Source organism: Pan troglodytes, chromosome 19 (genome assembly GCF_028858775.2).
Source record: "Pan troglodytes isolate AG18354 chromosome 19, NHGRI_mPanTro3-v2.0_pri, whole genome shotgun sequence".
NCBI lineage: Eukaryota > Metazoa > Chordata > Mammalia > Primates > Hominidae > Pan > Pan troglodytes.
The window spans coordinates 87,835,609-87,855,677 of record NC_072417.2 but is presented as its reverse complement, the minus strand read 5'-3'; the positions used below and the strand labels follow the sequence as shown (position 1 = coordinate 87,855,677).

General features: G+C 60.2%; 1 protein-coding gene across 5 annotated transcripts; it reads left to right on the top strand.

Annotated features, from left to right (window-relative positions):
- The first annotated feature begins 274 nt into the window (after positions 1 to 274).
- Positions 275 to 19,814, top strand: GRIN2C (glutamate ionotropic receptor NMDA type subunit 2C). Of its 5 annotated transcripts, none has more exons than XM_016932879.4 (13): positions 275 to 424; positions 6,710 to 7,123; positions 9,208 to 9,806; positions 10,128 to 10,242; positions 11,049 to 11,260; positions 11,445 to 11,610; positions 11,883 to 12,036; positions 13,843 to 13,968; positions 14,288 to 14,517; positions 14,898 to 15,058; positions 15,538 to 15,749; positions 17,301 to 17,533; positions 18,263 to 19,534. In XM_016932879.4, the coding sequence occupies exons 2-13, from the start codon at positions 6,725 to 6,727 to the stop codon at positions 19,400 to 19,402; spliced, it is 3,747 nt and encodes a 1,248-aa protein (XP_016788368.2). In that variant the 5' UTR covers positions 275 to 424; positions 6,710 to 6,724; the 3' UTR covers positions 19,403 to 19,534. The 5 variants fall into 5 exon arrangements, with proteins under 5 accessions (XP_016788368.2, XP_016788372.1, XP_016788369.2 ...); XM_016932880.4 differs by lacking the exon at positions 275 to 424 and adding an exon at positions 1,193 to 1,403; XM_016932881.4 differs by lacking the exon at positions 275 to 424 and adding an exon at positions 1,964 to 2,105 and having other exon boundaries at positions 15,562 to 15,749; positions 18,263 to 19,814.
- Positions 19,815 to 20,069: the final 255 nt, after the last annotated feature.

Genomic DNA, 20,069 nt, shown 5'->3' with positions numbered 1-20,069 from the left:
GGACGCGGTTCCGGAGAGGGTAGAAGGGCCCGGGCCTGCGGCGGGAGGGGCCTCGAGGGGCAGCGGGCCGGGCCGGGCCGGGGCGGAGGTGGCGGGCCCCGGCGGGGCGGGCCCTCGCGGGCGGCGGTGAGAGCTCCCGCACAGTCGGCTGCGAGCTCTGGGAGCAGGAGGCGCGGTGCGCAGTCCAGCCCGGGACGGAGCCGGGCGCCGTGCGAGCCTCGGGAGGGTCGCGGGGCGCGGGGGAGGGTCGGGGCCAGCGGACCAGGCCGCGCCACCCGCCCCCGCCCCGCCGCGCCCGGCCTCCGGCGCCCGCGGAGCTGAGACTGAGCGCGCTAGCGCTCCGGGGCCGAGGCTCTGGGACAGACACCGCGAGGGAGGCGGCCGGCGCGGGCTCTCGTCGCGGGCGCAGCGCCCCTTCCCCTCGGTAAGTGGCGAGCGGCGGGCGAGGGGCGCCAACTTCGCCGCCAACTTGGGGTTGGGTTCCCGCGGCGCGCGAGCAAGGACGGCGGAGACAGAGGCGGGACACCCGGGGGGTTGGACCCACGCAGGACTCTCGGGGCTCAAGGAGGGGGCGGCTGGAGGACCCGGACCCTCAAGAACCTGGCCTTGGGTTTTGACCCGGGCGGCCGGAGAGAAGGCGAAGAAGAGGCAGAGCAGACAGGCGCGCGGCGGACGCGAGAGAAGGACGCGGGCGAAGCGTCCAAGACGTTCGTCCCCAGGGTCGCCGAGCCCTCCTCCTCCTTCGCTTGGCGCGGCAGCACCGCGGGACCAGGGGAGTCTGGGCTGCCGCGGACCCAAACTGTTGCTGCTGGAAGCCGCCGGGGCGGAGAGTGGGGAACAGGGCCGGGAGTGGGGGCCGGGGCTGGGATCCACCAGAGCGAGGGGTTGGAAAGGAGTCGAGAAGGTGAAAGGGGGCTGTGCGGCTCCCCAGCCCAGTGCCCCAGTTTCCCCAGGTCTGCTGGGCACCTGCTGCGCACTCGCCTCGGCGCCCAGACCCCGCCCCCCGCCGCGAGTCCCGCTTCTTCCCCTTCCAGCTCTGCCCCATCTCCTCTGCCCCAGCCTAGCTCTCTCCTTCCTGCGACCTGGGAGAATCGGAGTGGGCTTCCAGAGTAGTGGCATCTTGCAGATGCTGGCCCGTGCCCGGCTCCCGGGCTTCCAGAGCGCAAAGGGAAGGGTAGGAAGAGAGGGCACTGGGCGAGCAAGACCTGGCGCTGGGCCCTGGCTGCGCACCAGCCGCCTGCGCCGGTCTCTGGGGGCTTCGCCCAGGATCCCCGACGGCGGGGAGGGGAAGCCCCGAGCCACCTGTTTCCTGCCTACGCGGGCAGGGCGGGGACACGCGGAGCAAAGGCAGCCGGCAACCTGAACCCCCAGGTGCGTCCCGCGACCCTGCAAGGAGCTGCTGGGTGAGCAAGACGGGAATTCCCGCCAGGCCCTGATGCCCACCCCATTCGTCCACTCGGTTTCCCAGCCCTGGTCGTCCAAGGGGACTTCTGGCTCGGTCCCCCAGCCCTCGGATGGTGGCGTTATCTTAGTTCAGTCCCTGACCCCGGGCCACAGGAAAATCGAGGAAAGACACTTATTTGGGGAGGGTACCATTCCGCTGGCTGTATTTCAGAGCCCGTCCAGGTCTTGGCGGTGCTAGTGACTTTGAGCCTGTTTCTAAACTCCCGAAGAATAAGAGCGTGCCAGGGGCAGGTAGGCAGGTCCGGGACACCTGGATTCGCCCAGGGCCCCCGGGCGGGCCTGGGCTGATACTGGGGCCGCCTGCCAGGCTGGCTTGGTCCCCCCACTGCGGGACTCGGGGTCACGACCCAGCTTGGGGGAGTGGGGGTGGGGGCCCCGGAGCCGCGGACGCCGGCGGGGGGCAGCGTGGGGCGGGGGGCGCCGGGTGCGTGGTGCTCAGCTTGGCCGCCAGGAGGCGTGGCGCGGGTCCCCGCCCGGAGCCGCCGCCGCCGCCGCCGCCGCATCGCGAGTGTCCTTGAGCCGCGGGTGACGGTGGCTCTCGCTGCTCGCGCCCCCTCCTCCCGCAGGGGGAGCCTGATGCCACGTTCCCTATGAATTATTTATCGCCGGCCTAAAAATACCCCGAACTTCACAGCCCGAGTGTAAGAGATTGCTGCGGAGGGGAGGGGGCGGGGCGTCCCGGTGGCCAGGGGGAGTCCGGGCGGGGTCCGCGGAGACGGGGCCGTAGCCTTGGAGGAGCAAGAACTCCGTGCCCCCAGCAGTGGGGCAAGCTAGAACGGCGGTCCTCTCCCCTGGCGCCTGGGTTCGGGTTTTGGCTGGGCAAAAGGGAGGGAGGGAAACCCGACGGCAAAGGAGGGGCGGCTCACCGGAAGGGCAGGGGGTCCGGGGGTTCTGCTGGTGGGTGGGGAGGACTCCTGCGACAGAGTTTCCTAGCCTGGGAGAGGGAGAGCCATCGTTATCTCAGATGTGAGCGGGTGTGAGTGCGGGAGTGTGCATGTGTGTGCAGGTCCGTGCCAGGGGGTCTGGCTGAGCTGTGAGGACCCGGGAAGGAGAAGGCCCCCAGCCTGGGAAGGTGCTCAGACCCTTCCAGATGCTGCTGTGTCCTGCAGGACTGACCACTGCCATCCTCTCTGGGGCTCTTTGGGGATCTCTGTGTTTGTCAAACATTAGTTTAAGGGCTGTTTGTGGAAGGGGTGAGACCCTGAGTGGGTGGGTGGGCAGAGGTCTCTGAGACAATGTGTCTGCCTTCAAGGAGCCCGCAGTCCAGTGTGGGGCAGGGTGTTCATGAGTGCACACACACCTGCCGCAGGGCAGAATGGAGGGGTGGAGGGGACCACTGCACAGAGCTCCCCACCCAGGAGGGGAAGCCAGGGCAGGGGGAAGAAGGGCAGGTGCCCCAGCCTGGCTGCAGACCCTGCGCCTGGAGCCTGAGGCATCAAGGCAGGTGCCTGTGGGAGACGGATTTCAGCTGGGCCCTGAAGGAGAGTAGACTTCTGTTGGGATGAGGACATTCCAGCCTGGGGGATGCTGGAACGAGGCCTGGAGATGAGGGCAGAATGGGGCTGTTTGGCCAGCAGACTGGCAGAGCTGTGGGTTCCAGGGATGGGAGGACGGTTGGTTGCGGTCAGGGTGCAGAGGGCTCTGTCTATGGGACTAAGCTGTCTGGACTTCATTTGTGGGCACCAGGGTGTAGCTGTCCTGTGTGAGGAGGGAGCAGTGGCTGGAGGAAGGCTTCAGCAGTGCAGTGGGGCTGGCGGGGGTGGGTAGGTGGGAGGTGGGGAGGGGGAGGCAAGGGAGGAGATTGTGGCGGGGGAAAGCGGAGTTTGTCCCTCCTACCTCTGTAGGGTGGCTGGGTTAGACGGGGTGATAAGACAGACTTCGGAAGCTCCTTGAGTCTGCCCCTTGCTATTTGGAGCCCAGGGACTTACCTAGTTTTGGCCCCTGGCTCTGGAGGTATTCTGGGATCCCCCCCCCATTTTAGGCCCCTTGATTAGCGGCACAGCCTGCCTCAACTCCCCCACCCCCCGACCCCCAACCCAGGAGGACACCTTCCCTTTGGAGAGAGTCTCTGGTGTCCCCAGCCCATGAGGATGCCTTCCTATTGGAGAGAGTGGGAATGAGAACACTTTCAGCTATTACCAGACCCTTATTCCTTCATGTGAATGAGCTCTAGGTCCTTGGCTAAGAAAAGGTCTTGACTGGGGAGGGTGGAAGCTTGAGGGGAGTAGGGAGTTGGAAAGAGAAATACATTTAGAAAAAGGAGGTTGGAGATGCTAATGGCAGACTGCTTATTCTGCCCCTTTGCAGTTGAGGGAGAGCCTGGGCCCTTCATCCAGGGTCACACTGTCCAAAGAAATAAAATGGGAGCCACAAGTGCAATTTAAAATTTTCTAGTAACCACATTAAAACCAATAGAAACAGGTGACATTAATTTTAATAGTATATTTTCTTTGACTAAACATACCCCAAATGTTATTATTTCAACATGTAATCAAGATACAAGTGTTTATGAGATTTTTTACATTCTTTTTCCCTGTTGTCTTCAATGTGCAGTGTGGCATGAAATTTTACACTGATAGCAAACTCCGTTTGGGTGAGAGATGTTTCTGGTACCCAATAGTCATGTATGACTGGCGGCTCCTATACTGGACAGCACAGATCTAGAGCTCATTACTGGGAGGCAGGGGTGGTAGGAGGTTTGGGGCTCCCCAGAGGGCAAGGAACCTCTAGGACCTGGAGGTGTGGGCAGAGGTGAGCAGACAGAGGCCGTGCAAGGGGAGCGACAAGCATGTCAGTGTTCTTTGTGGTCTGACATCCCCGATTGGTGGTGGCAGCTGAGGCATGGCATGGCATGGCTAGGATCGATCCCTTGCCAGACTCAAACATGTCTGTGGGCTGTCAGTTCTGTCACTTCTGTGTCACTATACTAGGGAACCATACACATGGGAAGATTTCAAGGGCGCCACCATGAGAGCAATATTCCCTTCCTTGCCAAAACTCTTGTCTTCTTGGCCTGAAATTCTACCACCTGGCACTTTAGCTTAAGGCTCTGACTGTGGTTAAACTACATCTCTCTTGGGAATGAGAACCTTTCAGCTATGATCAGTCCCTTATACCTTCCTGTGAATGAGCTTAGCTAAGAGAAGGTCTTGAGGGGGAGGCTGGGGAGTTTGAGGGAAGTAGGGAGACAAGGTTGGAAAGAGAAATATATTTAGAAAAAAGGAGGTTGGAGGTGCTAACAGCAGCATGCTCATTCTGCAGATTTGACTCTAAGTTCCTGGAGGGCAGGGACCATGTCTCACCCATAGGGACATTCCACCATCCAGTGCCTGCTGCAGGGAAGGGGCTCAGCACACACGGGCCAATTGATGTTTCTACACTAAAGTCGGTCTAGTGGGTTCCCCGGAGGGATCCTTTCAGTGCCACCCTGGGGAGAAGAGGAACTTTCCTGAATGTTCCTGGTAGCCTCTTGCACTTCCCCGCTCTCTGGATTCCTTAGAGAGAACTAGAGATACAAGAAGGCCCATATGTCTGTAAGACATTAGGCTTTGGATTAAAAAAAGAGAGAGAGATGGCTGGGCGTGGTGGCTCACGCCTGTAATCCCAGCACTTTGGGAGGCCGAGGTGGGCAGATCATGAGGTCAGGAGATCGAGACCATCCTGGCTAACACGGTGAAACCCTATCTGTACTAAAAAATACAAAAAATTAGCCGGGCATGGTGGCGGGCGCCTGTAGTCCCAGCTACTTGGGAGGCCGAGGCAGGAGAATGGCATGAACCCGGGAGGTGGAGCTTGCAGTGAGCCGAGATCGCACCACTGCACTCCAGTCTGGGTGACAGAGCAAGACTCTGTCTCAAAAAAAAAAAAAAAAAAGAGAGAGAGAGAAATTTGGTGGCAGGCAAAAGGAAGGCCCTGTGAGAAAGCTGGAGCCTGCCCAGCAGTTGTCTCGGGCCCCATCCCTGAAGGGCATCTGCCTTTCGGAGGCGTGACTTCCGGCAACTGCTTGATTTTCGTGAGCATTTCTGTAGCAGAGATGTGCAGATCCTGGGGGAGGCGGGAGGGCTGGAGTGGCAGGCTCACCCTGTCCACCCTTTAGCTCTTCCCTGCTCAGAAGTTTTGCTGGGGATGTGATGAAGATGGGAGAGATGGCAGTGCCGTGGCCGATGGCCAGCTGGGAGGGAGAGTGACATCCGTGGGCACCACTCCATTCAGGCTTTGTGTTACCCTCACTGCTGTGGCTCTTGGTCCCAATCCAAAATAATGCCATTTAGCAAGGATATGGGTCAGGCCCCTGGGTTGGGTTCAAAAGATCCTGCACGCCAGTGATGGCCCGAGAGGCCAGCTCACCAGCTCATGTGTAACAAGACCAAACCCCAGCTCACCAGCTTGGGTTTTCGGGTACCCCTGAGCTCTGAACAAGTCAGTGCTGTTGCACCCTGCTGCGGAAGAGCTGCTACTAGCTGAGGCCACAGAAGGAAGGGCTGTAGTGACGTCCAGTGCCCAGGAGGAGGGGGCTCTGTGCCAGGCAGAGCCATGCAGAGGAGGGCCCTTGGGGCTGGCCCCATGGCAAGCAGGGCAAGCTGACCAGTAGCACAGGCCCTGGTGAGAGACAGATGGAAGATCCGGTTTAGACTATGGGGAGGACTGGCCGGTGGGGGTGGGGGTTGGGGGTGATGCAAGAGCTGTCTTCCTTCACCTGGCTGGGGGCCTGTCACCTGCGGGATAAGGTCACTAATCCCAGCAAATAGCCTGTTAGCTCATCTAAGTCCTCACACTGCTGTGATTATTTCAGGCAAGAAAACATGGCTCAGAGAGGCTAAGTGACTTCCCTAAGATCACACAGCCAGTTAGTGGCAGAACTGGGACACGAACTCAGATCTGTCTGACTCAAATCCATGCACTTGAACCCCAGACTAGCATTTTCAGTATGGCTTCCTAGGGCAGAACCCACTGGCTGGGTTTTGGAAGGCATCAGTAGACTGGAGGGCTGGGTCCCGGTCATGGCTCCTGTTCTTCCCCGGCCCTTGCTCTTCTGGGATGCCCTTGGGATGCTCAACTAACCTCTGTCTCTTTCTCTTTGTCCGTGTCTGTCTGTCTCCCTCTCTCTCCGCCTCTTCGGGGAGGGAGGTTTTCCCCTCTTCTCTTTCGTCTTCCGTATGTGTGTCCCTCTGTCCCTCCTGTCTGTCCATCTGCCTCTCTCCAAACCTCTGTCTCTCTCCCTGTGCTTGTTCTGGTCTCTCCGCAGGACCCTCCGGTGGACATGGGTGGGGCCCTGGGGCCGGCCCTGTTGCTCACCTCGCTCTTCGGTGCCTGGGCAGGGCTGGGTCTGGGGCAGGGCGAGCAGGGCATGACGGTGGCCGTGGTGTTTAGCAGCTCAGGGCCGCCCCAGGCCCAGTTCCGTGCCCGCCTCACCCCCCAGAGCTTCCTGGACCTACCCCTGGAGATCCAGCCGCTCACAGTTGGGGTCAACAACACCAACCCCAGCAGCCTCCTCACCCAGATCTGCGGCCTCCTGGGTGCTGCCCGCGTCCGCGGCATTGTCTTTGAGGACAACGTGGGCACTGAGGCGGTGGCCCAGATCCTTGACTTCATCTCCTCCCAGACCCATGTGCCCATCCTCAGCATCAGCGGAGGCTCTGCTGTGGTCCTCACCCCCAAGGTGCATGTCCAAACTCATGTCCCCTCGTGCCTCAGGCCTGGAACCAGGCTAAGGTCGGGGGTGCTTTGGTTCTGGGAAGCTGGGATTAGACGGGACGGGCAGGGAGGTGGGGGCTGAGGGCATGATGTGGGTGATGGGGAGATGGTTATGGGAATGACATCCCATGTTCTAGAGGAGAGATATTCTGGGCTGCCCTCACATTGTGTCTGGATGAGGGGTGGGCAGGGTGCAGGCCCACCTCTGGCTGTGGGGCTCAGGTCCCAGCCCTCCTCCTCTCTGCTTCCCTCAGCTTCCTAGGTCAGGGTGAAGACCCAGAGGGCCAGCCGGGCATGGAGGTGGTGCCATGCCCTCTGGGCAGTGGTAGTTGACCTGTAGGGTGAGCACCAGGGAACCCTGGGAGCCCTGGGGGAGGCAGAAACGGCCCTGCCCTTGCAGGGCTCAGGGGAGAACGTTCCAAACACACATTCATCAGCAGTTACAAGTAGGACAAGCGTTCTGAAGGAAAGACACAGGATGCTGTGAGGGAGCTCACTCATGGCTCATGCATAGGGTGTTGGCCAGGGAAAGTCTCTGGAGAAATGATGTCTAGGCTGAGGGCCTAAGGGCGAGCCGGTGGGGAGGGGGAGAGGCCCAGGCAGAGAAGCAGGTGGGATGAAGGTCCCAAGGCGAGGAAGGAGCTCAGAGCTTTGGAGGAATAGAGGGAAAAGCCTGGAGAAGGAGGCGGGGGCCTGGCCACCTGGGAAGACATTTGGGCTTTTCCCTAAGCAAGTGAGCAGACAGGGCAGCGCAAGCCGGCTGTGACAGTGGCCGTGGTCTGTGCCTGCCTTAGCCCTGTGAGCTTCCTGGCCCTGCCCCTGTTGATCTAGCCACTCAGGGAAGAGCGGAGGAGAGTTGAGGGAAGAGACTGATCTGATTTGCCTTTGTTTCATTAATTTTTATATGAAGAATTTTGAGTATACATTAAAAAGTATAAGGAAGACTCATATATCCCCCATTCGCCCTGGCCATCCACCCCAGCCTCACCAGCACCCCCTTCCCCTTCTTCTGTGTTAATTTGAATCAAAGCCCAGGCATCCTCTCATTCCATCCATAAATATTTCAGTATGTATCCCTGGCAGATAAGGGCTTAAGAAAGTAAAACCACCATACATTATCACGTCTAAAAAATAATAAAAACTCCTTCAAATATCCAGGCAGTGTTCAAATTTCCCCATTGTTTCATAACTGTCATAAGTGTTTATTGTGCAGCCTGTTTGCTCGAATCAAGAGCCAAATCAGGTCCACACGTGCCGGTTGGTTGGTGTGGCTTCTGAGTTTCTCTCAACCTCTGGGCCCCTCCTCTGTCTGTCTCTCTTTTTTCCTTGCAATTTGTTTATTGAAGAAACTGCGTTGCTTGGCCTCTGAATTTTCCCTTATTTGCTTTTTTAAAAGATTGGGACAGTGGCAGCAGTGAGACCAGTTTCGAGGGGACTGCCCTGGCCCCAGTGCCAGCCGGCAGTGCCTTGGGTTTTTGTGGTGGCAGAGGGGTGGAGAGGAGGAGCTTTCCCACCCTCAGGGCTTCAACCAGGGTGGCGTTTCCCTGTCCTCTTGGGGCCCCGGCATAAGATCTCAGGACATTGGCTCTCAACCCTCATCGTGCTCTTAGGAAATACAGACGCCTGGCTTTGCACCTCTGGAATTCAGATTCAGTTGGTCTGGGGCAGCGCTTCTCAGTCTAGCGGGCTCAAGGATCGGCTGAAGAGCTTGTGAGAATACAGATGCCAGGCGCCATACCCAGCGACTCCGATCCAGTCGGTGTGGGGTGCGACCTGAGAATCTGCATTTCTGACAAACTCCCCAGTGGTGCTGATGCTGCGGGTCTGCGGGCCAGCGTGGTGGGCTGGGGGCCGGGCATGACCATGCTAATAGGCAGCGGGGAACCACATTGGGGCGGGAGGGAGGCGCAGGCCAGAGGGCTCCCGGAATGCGGAGCATCCGCCGGCTCAAGGGCGCCTGGGAGCTGATGGAGGGGCCGAGGTCGGGGAAGGGGCGCGAGGAGGGGCTCGGCCCTCCCCGCCCCGGCTCAGGCCCCGCCCCGCCCCCAGGAGCCGGGCTCCGCCTTCCTGCAGCTGGGCGTGTCCCTGGAGCAGCAGCTGCAGGTGCTGTTCAAGGTGCTGGAAGAGTACGACTGGAGCGCCTTCGCCGTCATCACCAGCCTGCACCCGGGCCACGCGCTCTTCCTGGAGGGCGTGCGCGCCGTCGCCGACGCCAGCCACGTGAGTTGGCGGCTGCTGGACGTGGTCACGCTGGAGCTGGGCCCGGGAGGGCCGCGCGCGCGCACCCAGCGCCTGCTGCGCCAGCTCGACGCGCCCGTGTTTGTGGCCTACTGCTCGCGCGAGGAGGCCGAGGTGCTCTTCGCCGAGGCGGCGCAGGCCGGCCTGGTGGGGCCCGGCCACGTGTGGCTGGTGCCCAACCTGGCGCTGGGCAGCACCGATGCGCCCCCCGCCACCTTCCCCGTGGGCCTCATCAGCGTCGTCACCGAGAGCTGGCGCCTCAGCCTGCGCCAGAAGGTCCGCGACGGCGTGGCCATTCTGGCCCTGGGCGCCCACAGCTACTGGCGCCAGCATGGAACCCTGCCAGCCCCGGCCGGGGACTGCCGTGTTCACCCTGGGCCCGTCAGCCCTGCCCGGGAGGCCTTCTACAGGTGGGCACCTGCCCGGGGCACAGGGGTAGGGAGGTGGGGAGCGCTTCGGGGGAGCTGGGTGGCAGTGAGCTTGGGCTGGCCAGCCACACCTCCCACTAGCTGCGTGCCTGGGGCCACATTACCCCACCTGTCTGGGCCTTAGTGTCCTCATCTGAACAAACAGCAGGTGTCAGGGTGTGGCAAGGATCGTGGGGCCAATATAGGGAAGCACTTTGAACAATAAACACAATCAATGCCACCTGCTGTTGGTGGTGGCGGTGAGGCAGAGGCAGGGGGTGCCTGGTCCTTGGCAGGGCTGCAGGCATCTCTCCCCTCTGGCAGGCACCTACTGAATGTCACCTGGGAGGGCCGAGACTTCTCCTTCAGCCCTGGTGGGTACCTGGTCCAGCCCACCATGGTGGTGATCGCCCTCAACCGGCACCGCCTCTGGGAGATGGTGAGAAGGGGGTGAGCCCAGGGGCCCTCAGTGTCCTCCTATTTTGTCCCCGCCTCCTCTTGTGCCCACAGCTGAGCAGAGAGTCCCTCTGTCCCTTATCCAACCCCTCATCTTCCAGGTCTCAGCTGAAACAAACATCTCCACTGGGAAGCCTCCAGGTGCCCCGGGGTGGGTGAGGTGCCCTGCTCTGGGCTCCCATAACACCCCGGCTTCCCTCTACTATAGAACATTTCAAGCACTCCTATCTCCTGGTCCTGCCCCTGCAGGAGTAACCCATGACCATGCTGGCCAGACAGGCTTGTAAACAATATGCAGAGACCAGTGCTTGAGTAAACGTGTGCAAAAGATTGTGGGATTGGAGATGAGGAACAGGAATTAGTTCTGCCTTCAAAGGAGGAAACTGGGAAAGAGGTCACAGAAGATGGGATATTTGAGCTGGGCTGTGGAGGTTTGAGTAGGAGCCCACCAGGAAGAGGTGCTAGCCTGGAAGAGACAGAGGGGCAGAAGAGTTTGGAGCATGAAGGGCCTTGAGTGCTCAGCTAAGGACGTTCTGTCAAAGTCAGGGGGGACCAGTACAGTGAGCGAGACAGGGTCAGGTCTGGGCTTTAGGAAGATGCTGTGGGTCAGTGTGGAGCTGTATGAACACAGGGACCCGAGGCTGGGGGAGGCTGTCGGGAGCAGCCCTACTCTGACCTGCCCCAGCATCCCTAGGTGAGAGAGGGAGATTCTTGGCCCTGGCAGGCTCCACCTAGAGGGTGGGGGCTGTAGGGCTGGAGGCCCCAGGCTGAGGCTGTCACCCTCCACAGGTGGGGCGCTGGGAGCATGGCGTCCTATACATGAAGTACCCCGTGTGGCCTCGCTACAGTGCCTCTCTGCAGCCTGTGGTGGACAGTCGGCACCTGACGGTGGCCACGCTGGAAGAGCGGCCCTTTGTCATCGTGGAGAGCCCTGACCCTGGCACAGGAGGCTGTGTCCCCAACACCGTGCCCTGCCGCAGGCAGAGCAACCACACCTTCAGGTCTGCGGAGGGCCCTGGGAGGCTAGTGTGAGCTGGGTGCTGCCGTGTGATGGTCAGGTGTCGTGTATGTCTCATGCTTGGGTGTGGGGCAGGGGTCCACGTGCCAGGCTGGAGGAGTGGCTGGGGCGGGGCTGGGCCACGACATACTCTGACTCCCGGTGGTCTCATGGCGGCATGGCTGCAGCAGCGGGGACGTGGCTCCCTACACCAAGCTCTGCTGTAAGGGATTCTGCATCGACATCCTCAAGAAGCTGGCCAGGGTGGTCAAATTCTCCTACGACCTGTACCTGGTGACCAACGGCAAGCATGGCAAGCGGGTGCGCGGCGTATGGAACGGCATGATTGGGGAGGTAGGCCCCACCCCACTCCCTCCTCACCTGCCCTGCTTGCCCACCTGCTGCCCAGGCCCCATGTGGCTCTCAGATGCCCTCTAGAGGGGGGCATGGGCTGTCGCCAATGATGGCTCCTGGGGTGGTCAGTACTGAAAGCTGAGCTCTGAGGGCCCCAGAGGGAATGATTGACTTAGCTGGTGGGTGCTAGAAGGGGTGTCCGGAGGTGCCTGTGCAGCGTGTCCACCCCACGGGAGCCCCTTTTTCAAACCTCCGTGGCGTCCGGCCCCCAGGTGTACTACAAGCGGGCAGACATGGCCATCGGCTCCCTCACCATCAATGAGGAACGCTCCGAGATCGTAGACTTCTCTGTGCCCTTTGTGGAGACGGGCATCAGTGTGATGGTGGCTCGCAGCAATGGCACCGTCTCCCCCTCGGCCTTCTTGGGTGAGGCCCAGGGTGGGCAGAGACGGCTCTGGGGGCAGAGGGGCCCACGAGGAGGGTGTGTACAGCTTGGGTGGAGATGGGGAGTTGGGTGGGCTCTCAGAGGCCAAGCACAGCAGCCTTGGGTCTTGGAGGTTGGCTGGAGGTAAGTGGAAAGGAGACAGGAGAAGTGAAGTCAGTGTTCGGTTCTAGGTATGGCTGCCAGGTGAGGGTGGGGTTGGGGGTGTGGGATGGGTCGTGGTGCCACTGTGAGCGGCAGAAAAATCCAGCAGGCAGGCTCGCCTCAGGATGGGCCATGGCCCAGGACTGTGGAATGAGTGGGGGAGGCCCATGGGGAGTTGAGGAGCGAGTGTAGTGTGCGAAGAGGTGTGTTGCTTCCTGGGTGAGGAGTCTGGCATTGGTTGGGCAGCCAGGTCCCATGCTGGGTGCTGGGACTACAGCGTAGTCTTTGCCTTCCCAAAGTTCCCTGTCAGAGGCCACATGGGACATGAAGTGTGAGGTGGCAGAGAGCTGTGAGGACAGGCGAGGGGCAGGGGAAGAGCTGAGGCTGGCCAGACAGGAGTGGAAACCCCGGCTCTGCCCTGTCCTGCTGTGTGGCCTTGGGCAAGTCACAGAACCTCTCTGAGCAGGCTCCTCAGCCACGGAAGAGAGGAAAAAAAAACCACTTCATAGCATAGCAAGTGCTCATGGCAGGATTGATTTCCCTCCCTCCCTCTCTCCTTCCCACTCTTCCTTTCTTCTTTCTTTTTGTTTTTTGAGACAGGGTCTTCCTCTGTCACCCAGGCTGGACTGCAGTGGTGCCATCTTGGCTCACTACAGCCTGGAAACTCCTGGGCTCAAGTGGTCCTCCCACCTCAGCCTCCTGAGTAGCTGGGACCACAGGTGCATGCCGCCACACCTGGCTAATTTTTGTATTTTGTGTAGAGACAGGTTTTCACTATGTTGCCCAGGCTGGTCTCCAAACTCCTGGACTCAAGCAGTCCACCTGCCTCAGCCGCCCAAAATGCTGGGATTACAGGTGTGAGCTACTGCACCTGGCCAATAGTAGTGATTTCTTTTCTTTCCTTTTTTTTGAGAATGAGTCTTGCTCTGTCGTCCAAGCTGGAGTGCAGTGGTGCACTCTCAGCTCACTGCAACTGCCGCCTCCTGGGTTCAAGTGATTCTCTTGCCTCAGCCTCCTGAGTAGCTGGGACTACAGGCATGTGTCACCATGCCTGGCTAATTTTTGTATTTTTAGTAGAGACAGGGTTTCGCCATGTTGGCCAGGCTGGTCTCGAACTCCTGATCTCAGGTGATCCGCCCATCTCGTCCTCCCAAAGTGTTGGGATTACAGGCGAGAGCCACCAAGCCCAGCCAGCAGTAGTGATTTCTTACTCTAGGAGACAGAAACAGTCTTGTCTGAGGCCTGGGGTGGATGTCTCCAGTTCCCTGGGCGTGGGTTTCCATGTTGGTAGGATGAGGAGTAAGACTTGGCCTTAGGGGCTCTGATTCCAGGCGGAACCACCAGATCATCCACGTGGGGCCAGGCAGGGGTTGTGAAGTCAAAGGAACGTTTCTTGGGGTGGGTGACTTTTACCTGTCCCAGGGAAGTGGGGGGTGGGGGGAGACCAAGGATGCTGGAGAGCCTGACCTCTTTTGGGGGCCTTTCCTGGGGCTCTGCTGCTCTGAGTCAGGGGCCCCCTTGGCTGGGTCCGCAGAGCTGGTGGGCCCCTACTTTGATCACGTGGACCTACCTGTCTCCACCCAGTGCTTCTGGGCCGGGGGCAGGGAACATGCCGAGGCCTCTGAGCTGCCTCCCTCTGTCCCCAGAGCCATATAGCCCTGCGGTGTGGGTGATGATGTTTGTCATGTGCCTCACTGTGGTGGCCATCACCGTCTTCATGTTCGAGTACTTCAGCCCCGTCAGCTACAACCAGAATCTCACCAGAGGCAAGAGTAAGCCTTGCCTGGGCCTGGCAGGAGGGGTGGGCCTGGGCACCCTGAGGGCTGGGCTCAGGGGCAACGGGTCCTTCAGAGAATACCTCTGGGAGGTCCCTTGCCTTTGGTTGGCACATGCTGGGGGCCAGTCAGATGACACACACACACACAAAACACACACACACGTGAGCTCACTTCACCTGGCGAGGGAATGGCCAGGACGCGTCCCCCCCAAGGCCAGGCTGAGACCGGAGCTGTGCAGTCGGGTGGGCTGAGCCCTGAGCCCTTTCATGGTGGGCAGGAGGAGCTCCAGCATCCCCCCACCTCTTGCCCCCAGAGTCCGGGGGCCCATCTTTCACTATCGGCAAGTCCGTGTGGCTGCTCTGGGCGCTGGTCTTCAACAACTCGGTGCCCATCGAGAACCCGCGGGGCACCACCAGCAAGATCATGGTTCTGGTCTGGGCCTTCTTTGCTGTCATCTTCCTCGCCAGCTACACGGCCAACCTGGCCGCCTTCATGATCCAAGAGCAATACATCGACACTGTGTCGGGCCTCAGTGACAAGAAGGTTGTGGGGCCATGGCTGGTGGGGGGACACTGAGGGTGGGGACAGGCCGTGAGTGGGCAGACCCTGGACAGTCAGAGTCTGGGGAATTTGACCTGGAGGCTGGGGCAGGAAGAAGCTTCAGGGCCTGCTGAGAAGGGGTTGGGGGCTGGGGCAAGAGATGGCTCAGGGCCACCGGCTGAGAGGCCTTGGGTAAGTCTCTCCCTGTCTTGGGCCTCAGAGTCTCCATTTGGAAAACACAGGAGTGGCCTGGACAGCCTTTAAGACCTTCTGCTCTGACTATGCAAGTCCACACTGGGGCTGGGCTCTGGGGTGGGTTTGGGGCTTTGGTGCCTGGAAGGCTGGAGGAAGGGTTGTGACTGGCTGCTGCCCTCCGCCTGCAGTTTCAGCGGCCTCAAGATCAGTACCCACCTTTCCGCTTCGGCACGGTGCCCAACGGCAGCACGGAGCGGAACATCCGCAGTAACTACCGTGACATGCACACCCACATGGTCAAGTTCAACCAGCGCTCGGTGGAGGATGCGCTCACCAGCCTCAAGATGGGGTGGGTCCCCAGCCCTGCACCCGCTGTCTCCATCCGTGTGTCTCCCCAGTGACCAGCCTTAGCTCTCAATGTGGGGACAGTGGGACTGGGCTGTCCTGCAGGACTCTTGGGGGGTGGAGGGAGGTCTTGGGGCAGAGTGGAGCTTGAGGCAAAAATGGAAGGCCACCATGTGTCTCAGAACACAGCTGTGGTGCCGATCAAAGTTCAGCCTCAGCCTGAGGTGGTGGTTGGGACCTTCTCTGAGTCTTAGGAGCACGGAGAGGGTGGGCAGAAAGGGTGGTGTGTCTTCTGGGAACAGACAGTCCCCTGGCCACTCTGCGGAGGAGGGTGGGAGGGGTCCTCACCCCATCCAGGACCCAAGAGAACCAGACAAGTCTCTGCCCATTGGTCCCTCCCGGGGGTGCCCAGCAGGCTCATGTGGTTTAGACCCCTGTCACGCCCCAGTTTCGGTGTCCCCTCCCCTCCCATATGGTCCCTAGCTCTGAGGCTCAGCCTGTCCCCAGGAAGCTGGATGCCTTCATCTATGATGCTGCTGTCCTCAACTACATGGCAGGCAAGGACGAGGGCTGCAAGCTGGTCACCATTGGGTCTGGCAAGGTCTTTGCTACCACTGGTTACGGCATCGCCATGCAGAAGGACTCCCACTGGAAGCGGGCCATAGACCTGGCGCTCTTGCAGTTCCTGGGGGACGGTGGGTACTGCCACTGCTGGGATGCCCAGGGTGGGCTGTGGAGCCCAAGGTTGTCAGCATTTCCACCACCACTCAAGTTCCCAAGGCTTGTGAGCAGGGAGAGGTCTCTGGGGGGTGAGAGGTTGGGGCAGCTGAGGTGGGCAGGTACTAGGAGCAACTGGAGAGAGACTTTAGGAAGGGATAGGTGTGCAGGGCGGGAGCAGGAACTGGGCTAGAGAGTCCCTGAAGGGCAGGAAGACAGGAAGGGGCTCAGGCCTCATGGTGGGGGTGGGGATGGGTGGAGTGGCTGAACTCCTTTCTTCTTCCCTAAGACCCCGCCCAAGATCTCTCCCAGATGAGCACCTCCTTTGCTCAGTATAGTATCTCCATGGCCATCTTGAGATTACGGATCTGCCCAGTCCCACATGTGTGAGTGGTCCAGCCCAGACTGCCCCCAAACCCAGAGAGAGCTTTGTGTTTAGAGGAGTTCCATTCTTGTTAGATAAGACATGGTCTAGACTGGGTGTGGTGGCTCATGGCTATAACCCCAGCACTTTGGGAGGCTGAGGTGGGAGGATCACTTGAAGTCAAGAGTTTGAGACCGGCCTGGGCAACACAGCAAGATCCTGTCTCTATAAATAAAGTTTTTAAAAAATTAGCCAGGCATGGTGGCACACACCTATAATCCCAGCTACTTGGGAGGCTGAGGCAGGAGGATCCCTTGAGTCCAGGAGTTTGAGGCTGCAGTGAGCCATGATTGTGCCACTGCACTCCAGCCTGGGTGACAGAGTGAGACCCTGTCTCAAAAAAAAAAAAAAATCTGATTTCTCAAACCATATAATAATGAGAGTGGCCAGGTGAGGTGGCTCATACCTGTAATCCCAGCACTTTGGGAGGCCAAGGTGTGAGGATTGCTTAAGTCTAGGAGATCGGGATCAGCTTGGACAACATGGGGATACCCTATCTCTACAAAAGATACAAAAATTAGCCAGGTGTGGTGTGCCTGTAGTCCCAGCTACTCAGGGGGCTGAGGTGGAAGGATCGCTTGAACCTAGGAGATCCAGGCTGCAGTGAGCCATGATCACACCACTGCACTCCAGCCTGGGTGACAGAGCACGACTGTCTCAATATAATAATAATAATAATAATAATAATAATAATAGCAATCACAATGTGTGTCTCTTAGGAGCCTAGGCCTTTTGTCTCTGTGTGCCCAGCTCCATGAGTGGCATGTAGATGGTTAATAAGTATATGAAGAGGAGTGAATGAATGAATGCTAACATTTACCCAATCACAAGCCTTTACTGGGGGTGCACAGGGGGAGGACCCAAAGGCCAGCATTGCCCACTCCAGCCTCCACCCTGCTTTCCTATTTCCTTGCTCACTGACCCTCCACTCCCCGCCCCACCATCCTGCTCCAGCTAGGCTGGATCCCCATGTGGTCTGCTTGAGGAAGAAGTGGGTGGCACCCTGCCCCAGATCCCTTCTTACTCCAGGCTTGTGGTGAGCTTTGTGAGGGGGTTGCTTATAGGGGGGTTTCCTGAGCCAGATGTGTACACCCCCCAACTCCAGGAGAGACACAGAAACTGGAGACAGTGTGGCTCTCAGGGATCTGCCAGAATGAGAAGAACGAGGTGATGAGCAGCAAGCTGGACATCGACAACATGGCAGGCGTCTTCTACATGCTGCTGGTGGCCATGGGGCTGGCCCTGCTGGTCTTCGCCTGGGAGCACCTGGTCTACTGGAAGCTGCGCCACTCGGTGCCCAACTCAACCCAGCTGGACTTCCTGCTGGCTTTCAGCAGGGTGGGTGCCCACCCCTCCTCACACAGGCCAAAGTTTTAAGGGCACCTACCCAGATAAGTCCGGGCTGGCCATGGCCCATTTCCAGAGGTAAAACCAAGGTTCTGGCCTGGCTCATGGCTCACACCTGTAATCTCAACACTTTGAGAGGCTTAGGCCAGTGGATCCCTTGAGTCCAGAAGTTCGAGACCAGCCTGGGCAACATGGCGAAACCCCATCTCTACAGAAAATAAAAGAATTAGCTGGGCGTGGTGGTGCGCGCCTGCAGTCCCAGCTACTCAGGAGGCTGAATTGGGAGGATCGCTTGAGCCAAGAAGGCAGAGGTTGCAGTGAGCCGAGATGGCACCACTGCACTCCAGCCTGGGCAGCAGAGTGAGATCCTGTTTCTAAAAAAAAAAAAAAAAAAAAAAAGCCAACGTCCTGAGAAGTGGCATGGCTCACCAGGGTGGCAGGGTTGAAGAGGGTCAGAGTCCCCCCCACAGGTGTGCCCAGGTTGGAACCTTCATGTGCCAGGTGCTAGCTAGAGTGATTAGGAGAATGAGTCAACCTGGGCGCTCAGACCACTCATTCATCTGCAAAGTACAGTGCCTGGCGCATGGGAGATGCTTCACAGTTAGCTACTTCCTGAGACTTAGAGAAGACTGATGATGCCTTGGGACCAGGCAGGGACAATCGTGGCGGGTCCCTGAGCGGAGGGCGCTGCTTACGGCCTGTCGTCTCCCTACTGCCCAGGGCATCTACAGCTGCTTCAGCGGGGTGCAGAGCCTCGCCAGCCCACCGCGGCAGGCCAGCCCGGACCTCACGGCCAGCTCGGCCCAGGCCAGCGTGCTCAAGATGCTGCGGGCAGCCCGCGACATGGTGACCACGGCGGGCGTAAGCAGCTCCCTGGACCGCGCCACTCGCACCATCGAGAATTGGGGTGGCGGCCGCCGTGCGCCCCCACCGCCCCCCTGCCCGACCCCGCGGTCTGGCCCCAGCCCATGCCTGCCCACCCCCGACCCGCCCCCAGAGCCGAGCCCCACGGGCTGGGGACCGCCAGACGGGGGTCGCGCGGCGCTTGTGCGCAGGGCTCCGCAGCCCCCGGGCCGCCCCCCGACGCCGGGACCGCCCCTGTCCGACGTCTCCCGAGTGTCGCGCCGCCCAGCCTGGGAGGCGCGGTGGCCGGTGCGGACCGGGCACTGCGGGAGGCACCTCTCGGCCTCCGAGCGGCGCGCGCTCCCAGAGCGGCCCCTGTCGCCCGCGCGCTGTCACTACAGCTCCTTTCCTCGAGCCGACCGATCCGGCCGCCCCTTCCTCCCGCTCTTCCCGGAGCCCCCGGAGCTGGAGGACCTGCCGCTGCTCGGTCCGGAGCAGCTGGCCCGGCGGGAGGCCCTGCTGCACGCGGCCTGGGCCCGGGGCTCGCGCCCGCGTCACGCTTCCCTGCCCAGCTCCGTGGCCGAGGCCTTCGCTCGGCCCAGCTCGCTGCCCGCTGGGTGCACCGGCCCCGCCTGCGCCCGCCCCGACGGCCACTCAGCCTGCAGGCGCTTGGCGCAGGCGCAGTCGATGTGCTTGCCGATCTACCGGGAGGCCTGCCAGGAGAGCGAGCAGGCAGGGGCCCCCGCCTGGCAGCACAGACAGCACGTCTGCCTGCACGCCCACCTGCCATTTTGCTGGGGGGCTGTCTGTCCTCACCTTCCACCCTGTGCCAGCCACGGCTCCTGGCTCTCCGGGGCCTGGGGGCCTCTGGGGCACAGGGGCAGGACTCTGGGGCTGGGCACAGGCTACAGAGACAGTGGGGGACTGGACGAGATCAGCAGGGTAGCCTGTGGGACGCAAGGCTTCCCGGGACCCTGCACCTGGAGACGGATCTCCAGTCTGGAGTCAGAAGTGTGAGTTACCAGCCACTCAGGCTCCGAGCCAGCTGGATTCTCTGCCTGCCACTGTCAGGGTTAAGCGGCAGGCAGGATTGGGCTTTTCTGGCTTCTACCATGAAATCCTGGCCATGGGACCCCAGTGACAGATGATGTCTTCCATGGTCATCAGTGACCTCAGTAGCCTCAAATCATGGTGAGGGCTGGGCTTTTGCTGTCCTCTTATCACGCAGAGTTCTGCCAGGAGGGTGTGCTGTGGGGGTCAGACTCCTGAGGCTCTCCTTGCCCTGGGGCTAGCCAGTTACTGGTCATGGCTGCTGTGGGCATGGAGGCTGGAACTTGTGGTTGAGGCAGGGCCATCCCGATCCTTGCTCTACCTGGCTAGAGTTTCTTCTCATCAGAGCACTGGGACATTAAACCAACCTTTTACAACACACTCATCCTGGCTGCTTCATTCTGCATTCTGGAAGGGGCACAGCACAGGCCATAGACAACAGGGCATCAAGAGAGTATCCCAGGTGGGGTGTTTGCCTAAAGCAGGTAGGCAGGTCCCTCTTGGGGAGGCGGAGCCTTGGGAGTGTCTGGGAGGGATGTGGGAAGGAGGTGAGGCTGAGAGGGGGCTCTGGGCAGCAGAAGCCACTTGGTATTCAGGGCCAGCTCCCACCCATCCTGGCACTGGATGTAACACG